Genomic DNA, 17,214 nt, shown 5'->3' on the forward strand with positions numbered 1-17,214 from the left:
TTTTCCAAAGAATTCCGGATACTTAAGCTGACCGTCCACTAGCGCGGAAAGAGCGACGCGGCGCGGTTTTTATAAGAACTATTGGAAATAAATGTATCTCCGTCCACTAGGTCGGCCGCGCAAGGTAAAGCCGCACAGCGCGGCGCGGCGCGGCGCGGTTTTTCCAATTCTCCTCCGAGAATCGAAGAGCGGTATTGAGTCGCGCCGCGCCACCATATGACGTAATTGGTAGACACTGTCTAGGAGTTTTGTCGTCTTCGGGGCAAATAATCGCTTCGAAGTATCGACGCGTTCGCACTTCAGTACCAGGTTTATGTCAGTTTAGATGCAAAAATGGTCGAAGAAAAATTTTTAGTGTTAGTACAAGAGTACAAACAATTGTATGACCTGTCGGACCCAAATTATCATAATATTCTGGTCAAAGAAAATTCGTGGGAGGAAATTGGGACAAAGTTAAATATTTCAGGTAATAATGCCATTGGTAATTAGAAATTTAAATTTACACAAGTGATACTCAATTATTAATATTATTATATTTGAAATATTTAAATAATAATCACTTCACATCAATTCTTCCCTGTGTGACGGCACGACTTTGCCACTCAACAGACCCATCTGGACTTGAAAAATAATTTTTAAATTTTTCCCTAACTTTATATCCATCCCCAGCAAAGGAACCGCCAATATTGTTCATATTTTGCAAAGCATTATTGTACGCGCAGCAATAAGCTGGGTAATTAAGAAGAGGTGCTGATTTCAATTTTGTTAAGAAATATGAAAATAAAAAGATAAAATTGTCTTACGTATATATATATTGTCACTCACCACCTTTTTTACATTTAAATTCAACTGGCGCGCGCGAAGAATTGATCGATAATGCCGATAATAAATCAAGGTGACGGATAACGTTAGAGGGCGCACGCCCCCGTGTGGATCATGCGCGTTCTAGGTTCGAAATGCGTTCCTGCATGAACATTTCACCCACCAAAATTAATATAATTTTAACAACAATTAAAGTGACTAGTGAACAAAATAATGAAACGAAGAGTACAACGAATAGATTAAGTATAAATTAATTACAATTATCACGATTCTTTTTTGGTAACAAACAAATCTTTGAAACAGGTCTAACCAAAACGCCATTGGTGGTGTTAACAGATACGACGCGAACGAGTCCATCTTGGCCAGGGTGGATGTCGCATACACGCCCAAAGGTCCATTGAAATGGCGGTTTTTGGTCGTGTTTTATAACAACAAGGTCTCCAACGTTAATTCCTGGAGAATTTTCCGACCATTTGTGTCTCTGTTGTAGTGTGTGCAAATACTCGTCACGCCAGCGCCCCCAGAAATCTTGGACCATCCTTTGGATTAGGTTCCAACGGTCAAGACGATTTAACGGTCGTTTTGTAAGGTTAGGTTCCGGTAATTCGGAATTAAGTGGACCTAAAACTAAAAAATACGCGGGGGTTAAGGGTTGTAAGTCATTTGCATCACCTCACATCGGATACAACGGCCTTGAATTTAATACTGCTTCCACTTGTGTTAAGACGGTGTACATTTCTTCGAATGTAAGTATCTGCTCTCCGATAACTCTTGTGAGATGGTTTTTCACCGATTTTACTCCCGCCTCAGATAATCCATTGAAATGGGGGCCTCCGGGAGGATTAAAGTGCCAGTTGATCCCAAAGGAGGTACCAGTTGCTGCGGCCAATTCACGAAGTTTGTTGTCAGCTCCCACAAAGTTTGTTCCTTGGTCGCTAAATAACATCGAGCAATGTCCTCTACGAGATAGAAAGCGTCGGAGAGCAGCGATAAAGGCGTCTGTATATAAGTCTGAAACTAACTCTAAGTGTACGGCTTTAGTGGACGCACAAACAAAAACGCAAATGTACGACTTTACAGACCGTACGCCACGAGAGCGATGCATTGTAGTAAATATTGGACCGGCAAAGTCCACCCCAGATACGTAAAAGGCTTTCAGCTCAGAGAATCGGTAACTGGGAAGATTAGCCATCAATGGAATCTGCGTCTTGGGATCAGCTCGAACACATTTCATACATCCGGAAATGGCTCGTCGCGGTGACAGAATCCAGAACTGCTGAGCCAGAAGTGCGTGCAGAGTACGATGTCCAGGATGCAAAAACTCGCGGTGAGTATCTTCAATAACTAATTCACTCAACCGAGAATCACGTGGCAATAATAACGGATGTGTTTGTTCGTATGACACTTCAGAATGTTTTAACCGTCCACCCACCCTGAGCAACCCATCCCGATCAAGAAAAGGAACGAGTTTACGAATGGGTTTTGGAAGTTTTTTAGATTTGAGAATAGCAGTAAAGATCTCAGAAAAATGTTCACGCTGAACATGTTTAACAAGAACGTGTAGAGCTTTTTGGAGCTCAAATTGAGACAATGAAACGGAGAATAAGGACTTCTGTTTTCTAGTTCTAAGTATAAATTGCAGCACATAAGCTACAATTCTTTTAATCTTTGATAAAGATGAAATATTAGTAAGTATATTATCGATAAAGTTTGTAGAATTTTCTATTAAGTTAACTACGATAGGTTTTTGTTCATTGATCAATTCTTGATCATTTAGATTACACATGATCTGAGATGGCCAAGAGTAAGAATCAGAGATTAGCCAAGTGGGGCCGTTCCACCATAGATTAAATGAGGACAGCTGGTCCGGAAACAGACCACGGGAACCACAATCAGCTGGATTGTCCGACGATGGGACATATTTCCATGAGGTTGGAGGTAATATTTCCTGAATGTGGCTCACCAGATTAGATTCAAATACTTTCCATTTGTGAGGTAAAGAAGTTACCCAATTTAAAACAACCTGGGAATCTGACCAGGCGGTAACAGAGGTTATTTTAATTTCAGGAGATAGATTTTCCTGAATAATTTTTAAAATATCGACGAGCAATACCGCTGCACAAAGCTCAAGTCGAGGGACTGAGAGAGTTTTAAGAGGAGCTACGCGGGATTTACCGCAGATAAAAGAAGTCGTCACAGATTGAGGTGTAACACATCGAAAATATGCTACCGCACAGTAGCCACTTTGCGAAGCGTCGCAAAACAAATGAAGTTGGATTGAGTTTGAGTAATCGGGAATTATTAAGCGTGGTACACGTAAGTTAGATAATAATTTTAATTTAACTCTAAAATCTTGCCAATTTTGAGCAATGTGATATGGAGGAATTTCATCCCACTCAAGATTCAGTTGCCAAAGTTGCTGAATAAAACATTTTGCTTTAAAGGTACAGGGGGTTAAAAAGCCCAAAGGGTCATAGATGCGAGAAATGTCAGACAAAATAGATCGTTTTGTGGAAAGTGAGGGACGAGGAGAATAGGAATAGTGAAACATATCGCTATTGGGGTCCCATTGTAGTCCCAAAACCTTGACGCAGGATATTTCATCGTAGTCCATTGATATTGGAGTTTGTATATCGCTTTCCGAGACCGATCGTAAGATTTCGTTGCAGTTACTGGCCCACTTCCTCAGCTCAAAACCTCCTTTTTTTAAAAGTGTGATTAATTCCTTTTGTAAGGTAAGACCTTCTTTGATGGAATTTGTCCCAGTGACGATATCATCAACGTAGATATTATTTTTTAAGATATTTGCAGCTAAAGGATGTTCATTAATATATAAATTAGCCAGTTCCAACAGAGTGCGCAGGGCTAAGAACGGAGCCGATGATACGCCATATGTAACTGTATTAAGAATGAATTCTTGTAATGGCTCTTGAGGAGAGAATCGCCAAAGGATTCGTTGATAATTCCTATCTTGAGGGGAAATCAAAATTTGGCGGTACATCTGCTTGATGTCGCACGTGAAGGCAAATTTGTAACATCGAAAATTAAATAAAACCTTGACGATGTCCTGTTGTAACTTGGGATCAATCAGTAAGTTATCGTTTAACGATTTCCCATTCGAAGATATCGCCGAGGCGTCGAAGACGACACGAAGTTTGGTGGATGCGCTTTCTGCGCGCATTACACAATGATGAGGAATGTAGTATGTGGCTGAGGGAAGAGGTGAGTTGACGGTATTTAAAGACATGTGACCGGAGGAAAGATAATCAGACATAAAGGATATGTAATCGTCATGTAAAGAAGGATTTTTAAGCAAACGGTTTTCTAAGGATTTAAATCTTTTGAGAGCAGTTTGATAGGAATCTCCCAGTGTAGGTTTATTGGACTTGAAGGGTAAGGAAACGATGAATCTACCACCAGTCGTACGTGTATAATTATCTCGGAAATGTTTTTCACAGGCTTCTTCTTCCAGGGTGAATACAGATTTCACGGGAATTGACTCAATTTCCCAAAACTTTTGTATCGTATGATCAAGTGAACATGAAGAAGCTATCGTTGACAAACAAGTTGATGTTGGTGTCGATGAAGATAATGAAGAACGTCCCATAAGCAACCAACCGAAAACGGATTCAACTGCGACTGGATCGTTGGGACCTCCTCGTATACGACCACTAGTAAGGATTTGAGGTACTAATTCCGCACCCAGAAGTAAATCAACTTCTTTAAGATTCGATTTAAATTCCTTTTGAAAATTTAAGTTTTTTAGATGTTCATAAGCCATTTGAATGTCTTGATAAGTGGGTTGATCAGAACATATGTTGGGTGTAATTATTGCATCAAAATCAAAAGACGGTTGTGACGTGTGGCTTGGTTGAACATAACATTTAACTTTTCCTTTGTTGCATACAGAAGTCATAGAATTAAGGCCTCTGATTTCCAATGAAGTATTTCGAGTCCGAGGTAAACGAAGTTTTTTAGCAAGTTTTGCTGTAATGAAGTTGGACATACTTCCTGAGTCTATTAAGGCTCGAACGAGATGTAATGTACCAAATCGATCTTTGATTTGCAAAAAGGCGATCGGTAAAATAATCTGTTGATTTGTAGTGTCGGAGGTTTGACTGACATCACAGGCTGTAGTTCCGACGTGAACCAATGACGATTTAGAATTATCGAAGTGTAAAGAGCTGTGGTGTTTTTGATGGCAAACTCTACAACGATGATTAGATGAACAGCTATTTGTTTGATGCGAGTTATTAAGGCAATTGCGACATAAGTTGTTGTCTCTGGCAAATGATAATCTATCGGCTGCAGATTTTGCGTAAAATGTTGAACATCGATATAATGGATGTGATTGGGAACACAACACGCATTTAATTTTTGTGGCCTCTTCAACCTTCAGATTGATGGATGGCTTGTTACGAATATTTTGAGACGATTTTGATTGATTCAGGTGAGTTTTTTCATTTGACGTGAGTGAAACTGAATTCAAAGCTTTTGCCTGCTTTTCCAGGAAATCGATTAATTGAGTGTACGTTGGAATTTCAACTAACGCGTGTTCGGATTCAAATTTCGTCTTTGTTGCGGTGTTGATCTTCAGAAGAAGAAGATTGAATAAGAGAAAATCCCAATGTTGAACGGGAAACTTAAGCGATCGGAACCCTTCAACATTCTCTTTGAAGGTATCAATAAAATGTCGGAAAGACTTGGACGATTCATCATGAACAGGTTTTAAATTTATAATCTCGTTAAAATAAAGCGTAGCCAAATGACGCTTGTTCTGATATCTTCCTTTTAAGGTGGTATAGGCAATGGAATAGTTTTCATTTGTGACGGGAAGGCCCTTTAACAAATTAAACGCTTCTCCTTTCAAGGAAGTAAGCAAATATTGATACTTTGCCACTGGTGACAAGGAATCGTTTTCATGAATTAACGTTCTAAATAAATCAAAAAATATCGGCCAGTTTTTATAATTTCCATCGAAAGTCGGAATGACAATTTTATTTAATTTAGGCGTAGACGGAGCTGGAACAGAATCGGAAGCATCGGGTTGTTGCATTTTGTGAAAGAGAGCTTTTATAGTAAAATAGGCCGTATCAACATCGTTGCGAATTTTATCTTGATCATCAAAGTCCGTTTCTTCAATAAGTCCTATAATTTGATTATGAATGGTTGTAAATTCGTCGTAAGCTTTATCAGCACGTTTGGCTTGTTCAAGAAAGATGAGCTGTAGAGAGGAATCATCGGAAGCAGTTTGACCACTGTCTCGAGCCTCGGTAAGACGATTTTGGAAAACACTTCGTCGTTACTTTAATTTTGTAAGCTTGTCCATCTCAAGGGAGACTTAGGAAAGTTAATATGAATGGGGATAATTGAGGTAGCCAAGGGGAAACACCATAAAGGGAAAATCAAAATGAAAATTATAATATATTCTATTGTAAGAATATTGCGGTAAGAATTTAAGTTGCAAGGGCAATAAATTCCCAGAAAAAAAAAAAAAAAATGAAATTCCAGGGGGAATGAATTCTCAAGGGAATAATAATAATAATAATAATAATAATAATTTTATTCATGCTCGATATTTCAGTATACAATACATTATAATATGTCACACTTGTCATAATTCATATTAAACAATACATGTTAAAAACTACTTGAAATAAAACAAACAATCTACGGCGTAACAAACACAGCATAACAACTGATCGTTAATTAATTTTAATAACAGGTTCAAAATCACCCACATTTACAACATCATCCAAATACTCGAGGCACGAATAATAAGCCCTCTGAATAAGAAAAGATTTCATTTTTAGTTTAAAAAGCCTATGTGATAGCCTTGTAACTTCTGCAGGAATTTTATTGAAAAATTTTATTGCCACAAAATTAAAATGGCGTTGACTTCTGGTAAGCCTGCAGAAATTAGGTATCAAGTGTGCTCCATTCCTAGTTTCATATCCGTGCACACTATCGTGAGTAACACACTTGTGAAGGTTTTGCCTGACATAGATCACACATTCCAGGATGTACAATCCCGGGAAGGTTAAAATTTTTTGCTTTATGAAAGAGTTACGACAATCATCTCTGTATTTTAAGTTGTCTAAAATTCTTATTGCTCTTCTCTGAAGTCGAAATATTCTATCGCAGCTTGAGGCACCCCCCCAAACCAGGAGTGCATATGTCATTATACTTTGACACAGCGAAAAATACGCACATTTTAATACTTGTTTTGACACATTATTGCTTAAAAGACGAAGCAGATATATACTACTAGATAGTTTATTAAATACATATTGGATATGTTTGTCCCAAATTAATTTAGGATCCAGATAAACGCCTAGAAATTTAACACAATCAGAATTCAAGGTAGACCGCATTGAAAAAGCAGTAACTGTTGTCTTTTCAGTATTTAGTTTCAGTTTGTTCGACGTAAACCACATTTCGGCATTATTTAGTGCAGTATGCGCCTTCGACTGTGTCATTTCATGGTTATTTCCAAAGTTTATTATGGTTGTGTCATCGGCGTACATTATTACATCCGACTGACTTATATTTTGAGCAAGATCATTGATATAAATTAAGAATAATAACGGTCCCAGAATTGACCCTTGTGGGACACCCACGGTTATTAATTTCTTTTCTGAAAAGCTATTTCCACATTTAACAGTTTGAGTTCTACCTGTAAGATAAGATTTGATTAGTTTCAAACTGAGATTATCAAAATTATATTTATTTAATTTTTCAATCAAAAGGTCATGTTGTACACAGTCGAAAGCTTTACTCAAATCACAAAAACTTCCAACAAGATACTGCCCCTGTTCAAAGCATTCAACAGTTCTTTCAACAAAGTCAGCTATTGCCTCAGATGTGCATTTACCCTTACGAAATCCGTATTGTGTGGCAGCAAACAAGGAATTACCCTCAAAGTAATCAGCAATCCTACTGCTCAGCACCCTTTCAAATATCTTCGAGAACACCGGCAAGAGTGAGATTGGCCTAAAATTCTCTAACTGGTCAGGACTTCCCTTTTTAAAGACGGGAACTATTAAACCTGTTTTCAAAGCATTTGGAAATACTCCTTCACATATAGCAAAATTAATAAGTTTAGTAAGAGGTTCAATTATTAAATTTTTAACTTGTTTAATTAATTTTACACTTAGGCCATATATATCTTTAGTTGACTTTGGCTTAAGAGAATCAATAATGTCACGTACCTCAATAAAAGATGCTTTCCCAAATGAAAAACTACAATGTTTTGCGTCAATTTTATTAAGAAAATAAGTAAATTTATTTTCTAAATGGGAGCCATTTAAGTTATTAATTATATCAACGGGTACATTTAGAAAAAAATCATTAACTTCGTTAGGGTCAAATTCGGCTTTAATTTTATTAAGGGTGTTGGGCCGATTTTGATTAATAATTTGCCACATTATTTTCCCTGAACATTGAGACTCCTTGATAAGTCTATCATTATATTCTATTTTAGCTACTTTAATTTTTTTATTATATTGAGCATGGACTATATTTCTCATATTTTTTACTTCGTTAGTATTCATTACTTTATAAATTGTATTGAGAACATTTAGCCTATTGCGTAGCATACATAGTTCAGGAGTAAACCAGTTATCAGAGGACCCCAGCTGTTTCTCACCAACCTGTTTCACGGGAAAAGCCATTTCAAAGCCCTCCAGTACAGCGCTCAAAAACATTTGAAACTTTTTGTCAATATCCAAGTCATTGTAGGAAACAAAGTCCCAGTCAATATTTGACACAGATTCATAAAAGACAAATTTGCCTCTCTCCGTCATAGGCCTACAAGTAATTTTATTCAACCGTGACTCCTGATTTAGTGTGCACCTCACCGCGATACTGTTGTGATCAGACAACTGGTCACTTACTACTGCTTCAACACATGTGGAGTCAAAATTAATAAAAATGTTATCTATACAATTTTTTCCACGTGTTGCCGTTTCAATCAATGGGATAAAGCCGAAAGTATTGAAACATTCAAGTACCAAGCACGTATCGTGCCTATCAGTACCAAACCATACATTAAAGTCACCCGTAACGATGACTCTCTGAGAAGCAGGAAAGAAAGACAATGCATGGTCTAACTTCTCAACAAAAACATCAATATCACCACTTGGCGATCTGTATATAGTAAGTATGACTATATCTAGGTCTAGAATTTTTATTCCACTAATTTCAAAATGTTTTTCAATTGAAGTGCAGACCAGCCTATCAAGATTCTTACAAGGTATATCATTTCTCACTAATATCATGCAACCTCCACGAATATGCACCCGACGACTGTAACAAGAACAAGGATACAGCGCAGATATTGAAACATTTACGCTTTCATACTCTTTTAGCCAAGTCTCAGTAATTCACAAAACTTTAAAATCTTTATCCTGAATGTATCCCTCAAGCATCCCCATTCCACTACCAATGCCTCGAATATTTGTGTACAGTATATTTAATATAGGGTTTTTTGCTACAAATTGTTCTCTACGCGGTGTGGGTGAAAATTTAAACCCGAACCAGATATCAATAATACCCGTTTAGCCACAAAATCATACAATTTCCATTTCCCTCTCATATTTAAATGAAGGCCATGCCTAGTTTTGTCTAACGTTTTAAGAAACCCATTGACTTCCAGAAAGCTGTTTCCCGTATAATCTATTGATTTCAAGAATTTACTAATTTTACAATTAAAGTCAAACATCTTTTTACATATTGTGGGTTTTTTGTCCCAGAAACGTACAGCAATGAAAATAAGATTACATTTCTCTTTAATTACTCTAAGTTTAAGATAAATATCATCAGTAAATATTTTATCTTGAAGAATATCATTGCAGCCTGCCATAATTATAATATAATCATTCCTATTAAAATTTTCACATAACAATTGAACATCTTGTATTACATTTGCCATCGTCGCGTTTGGTTTGCATATATTGCAAACTTCGTATTTTTTATTTATATCGTTGTTTAAATATTGCGCTAGAATCCTGCCACCATCGCGACCGTGGCTGTCACTTAGTAGCAATATTCTCCCTTTGCTATCTTCTGGGGCAATGCAGGGCGAATTTGGTACCCTAGTTTCGTCTATGTTTCGTACCGACTTCCGTACCTCCGTGCCATGATAAGGCAGCTGTTGCCGTCTGGTATTGGTTGACGCCTTGTTCGATGGATCTTCGACCGCCGAGTTATTTTTCCCTGTTGATTGTACCGACTCGCGAGTTTTATTGAAACAGCACTTAAACTTTGATTGATTTTTCCGTTTATTCATTTTTGTAATTTGTACTCCTAGGTTGAGGATTTGGTTTTCTAACTCTTTAATTTTGTTGAGCATTCTAAATATAGTTTTATTGTTTAAGGCGGCAACTTTGGTGTGTTTTGTTTTATTTGGAACTACCGTACATATACTATCTGTTGAGTCGTCCAAATTTTCTAAATTGTCTATATTTTCGTCAGTACTTACAGACAGTGCATTAATTAACCTATTTTTTAACTCAACCTTACTTCCATACTCATCCAATCCTAACTTGCAAAGTGCTTCTTTTAGTTCAATTAATTTATAATGTTCAATTTTAGATTGAGTTTCGTTTTTGTCGTTTGACATTTTTAAAGTCGAAAAATAACAGCTTATTTTATATTATTTTTGTTCACTTTTTTTATAAGAGGACACCGGTTTACCCGAAGTAGTGTCTAGCGAAAAACGCCCGTATGTATAATGTACTTACAGATTTACGACCATCAGGGCCTGTAGATCTATTTCACGACACTTCTAATTAGTATTTTACAAACTTATAGAGAGCACTAACGATTTCTCTATTGGTGAGCACTACTTTACTATTTAAATACACTTACAAACGGGTAAAAACTTCGATTTATTTAAGAGCGTGTTGGAGCACGGGCTATTGGAAACAACTATGTATGAGAATTGAATGAAGCAAAACTAAAAGAAAGATATGCCAGAAATGTGCAAAGTAAGAAAAATCAAAATTATTCCAAGGGGAATAGATTCTAAAAGGAGAATTAAGAAGAAAAAAAAAATTAAAAGAAAAATATTCCAGAAAATTTGGAAGTAAAAGAAATCAAAATTATTCCAAGGGGAATAGATTCTCAAGGGAGAATTTAAAAAGTGATAAAGAATAAAGTAGATATTCCGAAAGAAGGATTGACAACGCGCAACGTCAAAAAGGTTTTCTCTAAACAAGAAAAATATATTGATATTAATAATTGTTTTATTATTTTCAGGTTTAAACGAAATGGTTGTTAGGTTTAATTGCTGAGATGACGATGAAAAACTCAGATTTGTAAAACGAAAAACGTGAAGAAAGGCGTGAGGAAAAATGGCGATTGACAAGAGAAGGCGTTAAATTTGCCCAAAAACCGGTAATCAAAATGCCGAATCCGGCTCGAAGGACCATAAATGTACGCGCAGCAATAAGCTGGGTAATTAAGAAGAGGTGCTGATTTCAATTTTGTTAAGAAATATGAAAATAAAAAGATAAAATTGTCTTACGTATATATATATTGTCACTCACCACCTTTTTTACATTTAAATTCAACTGGCGCGCGCGAACGATTGATCGATAATGCCGATAATAAATCAAGGTGACGGATAACGTTAGAGGGCGCACGCCCCCGAGTGGATCATGCGCGTTCTAAGTTCGAAATGCGTTCCTGCATGAACAATTATTATAATTACTTCCGGAATTAGAACATTTATCTTCGAGAATATCTGCCAATAAAGCTGTACTGTCTGATTTAAGAAAATTGTGCAGACAGCTAGAACAACTTTGTTGACATATTCTGGTTTTATTTCAAACCTTCGCTGATACACGCGAAATCTCTTCGATAAAATACCGAAAGCGTTCTCACTGGTATTTCGTGCACGGCTTAGCCTATAGTTAAATATCTTTTTATCCTCTTGATTAGCGAGCTGACTTCCAGGATAAGGCCTCATGAGATTTTTCTTTAAAGGGAATGCCTCATCTCCTACTATAACATGTGGCATACTCTCATCACATCCAGGTAAAGGTTTATTGGCAGGAAAATGCAATGTATCATTTTGGAATGTTTTACTAAAACTACAATTTGCAAAAATACTTTCGTCACTATTCTTCCCATAGGCGCCAACGTCTATCATGGTAAATTTAGAATGAGCGTTAGTAACTGCTAAAAGCACTATACTACAAGTTCCTTTGTAATTGTAATACAAGGAGCCCCTGTGATGCGGTTTATTTATCAGAACGTGTTTACCGTCTATGGCGCCAATACAGTTTGGAAAATTCCATATTGTTCTGAACTGTTTTTCTATTTCTTGCCATCGTTCTTGACTCGGTGGTGGTATTTCGGTTGGTGACAGTCTATTCCAAATGGCATCACAAGTATCATAAACTATTCTTCGAACTGACTTCTCTCCCATCCTATAGCTGAATGATATAGTTGAAAATGTATCGCCAGTTGCCAAAAATCTGTAAAAAATGGTTATAATAATAAGAGTTTTATTGTATGCAATGCTTACAATTCTTTTTACATAAATAAATATTATATTCACCCAAACCCCAAACCCAAAAAAAATGGTTATATTCAATGTACCATTTAAACTCAGACAGTTACAAACAAAAAAGACAGCACAAGTAAATAGTAAAAACTGATTTAAAACATATTCCTATACCATATATTGAAAAGGTAATCGCGATACATTTTATTTGCAGCTTCAGACTGTAAAAAAACTTGGAAATCCTTGAGAGACAGCTATCGCAAAGCGATGGCGGCAAGGAGAAAGAAAAGCGGCCAAGCTGCAAAAAAAATAAAGCCTTGGCGATTAGAGAGCCAAATGGAATTTGCGAAACAGTATATGTTTACACAAAGTGAGCAGCAAATTAGTAATATTGTAGAACCTGAATCACCAGCGTCTGAATCCACAATAGTAGATTCTCCAATAAATGAAAATGAAAACGAAGAGGAAAATGCGCTGGGTTCAGAAATCCAACATACAAATAAAAAAGCAATTCAACCGCCCACTAGTGGAAAGAGTACACCTATTTCCAACAAATCAGAAGAGTCGACTTCCGCTGCCGAATTATTAAAAATGTATATACACAAAAAAATAATCTCAACATCACCATCTCGAGAGGCTGATCATATTTCAAAATATTTTGACAGCCTCGAGGGAACGTTTAGGACGCTACCGCAACATATTCAATTAAAATTAAAATCTGAGTTTTCAAATCTTATTCACAATGCGGAACTAGAAGCATTTCAATACGGACAACACATATCGTCCATCAGTTATTCCTCACAACAGCAATTGCAACCAACTGGACAATCCGAACAATTTAATTCGCAAGCGCAGACAGAAGAAAACTTATATTCATATCAACGATAAATGAATAACTTGTATATACAGTGCTAGCGTAAAGTAAACCCCCCCCCCATGTTTAACTTCTGAACAGATTGAGATATCAATATGAACAAAAAAACGTCAGTTTCTATATTTTATCAGCACAAATATTTACTTATGGAAAATTTTTGTATCACTTTTAGTTTTTCCGGAAAATGGAACAGCTTTGTTTTTTTAAATGGAACACCCAGTATATTATGGTATCTTCCGAAAGATGAAAACAATACGAATCCAACGGTACCTCACAATCAAATATCGGTTTATTAGTTTTTCGCATAAAAATTAAACAAAATGCGGAATTTTGCCGGAAAAACCAACGTATCTTCGTCGACTACCTGTCGAAATGCAATCGGCCAGGTAAATGGTGGACGGTCGGTATACGCTCGAGCTAAGACGGATTTAAAATTGCAAGTTCAATTACTTATTTTTTTTAGAAATGAAATAAAAGTTTTGAAGTATATTATATTTATGAATTAATCATATTTTATCAAAAAATATTTATAAAGAAAAAAAGTCAATATAAGAAATGAAATTTTCTTATTAAAGATTTTGCTAGTATAGGTAACGGTTGAAAAATTTGCTTAGTGTTGTTATTGAATAATAAAAGAATTTTTTATTTATTAAGAATCAAATATTAAGTAAATTGTTCGATATGATTACCTTGAACTTCTAGGCAGTGGTACCATCTTTGTAGTGTTTCCTCTCTCACACGGCTTAACATGTGATCAATATTTTGGCAGACGTCAATAATTTTTTGTTTTAAATCCTCAATACTACCCAACGGAATTTCATATACCTTGGATTTTAAATAACCCCATAAAAAGAAATCTAAAGGTGTCAGATCTGGTGATCTTGTTGTCCATTAAAATTTTTATCAAGATAATTTCGTACCATTGGCGCATAATGTGGAGGTGCTCCGTCTTGATGAAACACTAGTTCCATTTCAAAATCGTCAGAATTCTGTTGTACAATTTGCAAAAGTCTTGAAAAAAAACATTTACTTTCTAATGAAATTGAGTGATAACGTCACGATATTCATGTGGATTAACATCACGCCGATGCAATTTTCCACCCAAAAAGAAAGTACATTCATCACTGAAACAAATATGTTTCAAGTATAATCGATTTCGTTCAACCATATTTGTCATTAGCTCACAAAATTCTGTTCTTCTATATCAGGGTCATCTTCTGTTAATTCATGAAGCATTTTTATTTAAAATGGATGATATTTATTCTTCTTTAAGTATTTCCACGTCTTCCAACAACGACGCGGAAATATTTAACACATCACACGTTGATGCGATAGCAGCAGACGACATCATGGGCACATTAAATACTTCTGTTAATATCTGACGACCAGTTCTTTTGCCGTCTTCGACGCTTCCAGTTTCCAAAAACTTATTCACAAGCTCTCTTAAACATTTTCGACTAATTGGATGTTCAGGAAATCGTTCCTTAAATTGTCGCCCTGTTTCATGTAGATTTCTGTCAGCACGAGCGAATATTAAAATTGCTTCGATATTGTGCTCTAAACTCCTTCTATCGCCTTCTATCGCCTCGATCTCGCCTTTCTTTGGTTATACTTGGTCGGGTAGAATTCAAAGATAGAAATGAAGGAAAATATTTGCATGCTGCCTTAAATACAAAATTTCAAAGTACCTACAAACTTTAAAATTGTTGTTATGACAATTTTTTCTTAGAAGTTTTAAAAAGAACTTTCTTTTTATCCTTTTCTTGTATTGATTGTTTCATAAAAACATTCTAAAAGAATTGCTGATTTTAACCCTGCTTAATCCGAGCGTAGACCGACCTTTAACTGACCGTCCACCATTTATCTGGCCCATTGTATCTCGACAGGTAGTCAACGAAGATACGTTGGTTTTTCCGGCGAAATTCCGCATTTTGTTTAATTTTTATGTAAAAAACTAATAAACCGATATTTGATTGTGAGGTATCGTTCAATTCGTATTGTTTTATTCTTTCGAAAGATACCATAATATACTGGGTGTTCCATTTAAAAAAACAAAGCTGTTCCATTTTCCGGAAAAACTAAAAGTGATACAAAAATTTTCCATAAGTAAATATTTGTGCTGATAAAATATAGAAACTGACGTTTTTTTGTTCATATTGATATCTCAATCTGTTCAGAAGTTAAACATGGGGGGGGGGTTACTTTACGCTAGCACTGTATGTAAATATAATATATTGATAGTTAAATAAAATATTACTTACCTCAAACATGTGGCTAACCTTTCTTCAGCTGTTATCGCTTGCCGAAAGGTTGTATTCCTTTTCGAAATATCTGGCTTAATCATGTTGAGAAGTTCGTAAAATTTCTCTTGCGACATTCTAAAATATCTTACAAATTTTTTTGGGTCTCTCAAGAGATCAGCAAATAAGTGGTGGAATTCACCATATGTGGATCGTTTTAAATTTATCTCATGTATCCACATAGTATGCTTTCTTTTCTTTCTTTTTTTTTTCATTATTTTCCTCCATTTCTACTAACGCTCCTAAAACCAGCAACTCTTCAAGTTCATCCATGCTTGCGGAAGTTTCGGTTATAAATGCAGAAAAGGCAATCTACAATGAAAACCGCTCTACTCCTCGCTAATTGAAAGCGGTTAGGGGACGAAAGTCATACGTTCCGCGCCGCGCTTCGAGACACCGCGCTGTTTTACCGCTCTAGTGGACGCTCAGCTTTACACAACGGAGATAAAAACAGTTATTTACGATATGTATTCGGAAAATATCGTGCCTACTATCGCCTCTTTAAAGAATAGATTACAAGAACTTCATATAGAAATACCTTATTCTGAAGAACATTTTCGGCGATATCTCCAAACAATTGGATTTAAGTACAAATCACTGGACGGACGAGCTCATATTACCGAAACTCCCCGGCTAAAAAAATGGAGGTGGGAATTTATTGAACAAATTAGGAAATATCGGGAAGAGAAGTGGAATATTGTTTATTTAGACGAAACTTGGTATGATACCCATGATGTAATAAAAAAGGGCCTTTCCAATGGTAGTGATAAGTGTGCATTGAAGATACCGTGTTCAAGAGGAAAACGTATTATTATTCTTGCAGGGGGAGAGAATGGTTGGGTGCAAAAGGGATTGTTATTATCTGCAAAAAATATTAAAGACTGTTCTGCAGATTATCACCAAGACATGGATTCTGCGTTGTTTGAGACATGGTTTAAAAATCAATTATTACCAAATTTATTAAATCAGAGGTCGGTAATCGTTCTTGACAACACAAGTTATCATTTTCGAATGTTACACCCCAAACCTGCAAAGAGGCATAAAAGAGAATATATTTTATCCTACATGCAAGAACATAATATTGTCATGCCGGACGGTAAGATTACCAAAGATAAGCTGTTAGCGAAAGTCAATGAAGTTGACATTCCAACCGAATATGTAATTGATGGCATGGCAAAAGAAGCGGGACATATAGTTCTACGATTACCACCTTACCATTGCATTTTGAACCCCATAGAATTAATCTGTAGCAATTTAAAGCGAAATATTAGAAAACATAATGCAGCTACAACTGAGGAACTGCGTAAAACACGTAAAGGACGTAGAAAATTCTTATGTATCGCCAAATATTCAACGATTTATTATAGATATCGGAAATGAGAGTTCCGATGAAAGCAGCTTTGAAAATTATGATAGCTGTGATAGCGACGACGAATAATTAAATTTTAGCATTTATACATTGACTTTTATACTAGTTTTTATAATTAAATTTTAGTTGTTATAACTAAACTTTGGTTTTTTATTAAATTTTAGTTTAAAAAAAATTAAGTTCAACCCTGTCCTTGTCTGATTGTCATAAACCTTTTCAGGTACTCGAGCGGGCAAAAATCACCCCGGCTTTTATTTATGACTGTCATAAATAACCGTTCTGGATGTGGAAGAGTATATATGTAACCCCATTTTTCAAAGACTAAGGAATGTGAGCA

At 36.0% G+C, this 17,214-nt stretch overlaps 3 protein-coding genes and 1 long non-coding RNA gene across 4 annotated transcripts; 2 read left to right on the forward strand and 2 right to left on the reverse strand.

Moving 5' to 3' along the window:
* Positions 1–794: 794 nt before the first annotated feature.
* On the reverse strand, positions 795–5,878 carry LOC139431062 (uncharacterized). Its single transcript, XM_071198631.1, has 2 exons — positions 1,500–5,878; positions 795–1,449 (listed from the first exon to the last, which is right to left on the reverse strand). The coding sequence occupies exons 1-2, from the start codon at positions 5,876–5,878 to the stop codon at positions 1,434–1,436; spliced, it is 4,395 nt and encodes a 1,464-aa protein (XP_071054732.1). The 3' UTR covers positions 795–1,433.
* A 5,080-nt stretch (positions 5,879–10,958) lies between these two features.
* On the forward strand, positions 10,959–11,345 carry LOC139431064 (uncharacterized). Its single transcript, XR_011641371.1, has 2 exons — positions 10,959–11,026; positions 11,083–11,345. It is a non-coding gene; the product is annotated as an uncharacterized lncRNA (long non-coding RNA).
* Positions 11,346–11,455: 110 nt separating this feature from the next.
* On the reverse strand, positions 11,456–12,256 carry LOC139431322 (uncharacterized). The gene has a single exon (XM_071198970.1). The coding sequence runs from the start codon at positions 12,254–12,256 to the stop codon at positions 11,456–11,458; it is 801 nt and encodes a 266-aa protein (XP_071055071.1).
* A 3,717-nt stretch (positions 12,257–15,973) lies between these two features.
* Positions 15,974–16,946, forward strand: LOC111413455 (uncharacterized). Its single transcript, XM_023044436.2, has 2 exons — positions 15,974–16,811; positions 16,876–16,946. Exons 1-2 carry the CDS (start codon positions 15,974–15,976, stop codon positions 16,944–16,946), a joined length of 909 nt encoding a protein of 302 aa, XP_022900204.2.
* The last annotated feature ends 268 nt before the right edge of the window (positions 16,947–17,214 follow it).

The sequence above is a fragment of the Onthophagus taurus genome, chromosome 8 (genome assembly GCF_036711975.1).
Source record: "Onthophagus taurus isolate NC chromosome 8, IU_Otau_3.0, whole genome shotgun sequence".
Taxonomy (NCBI): Eukaryota; Metazoa; Arthropoda; class Insecta; order Coleoptera; family Scarabaeidae; genus Onthophagus; species Onthophagus taurus.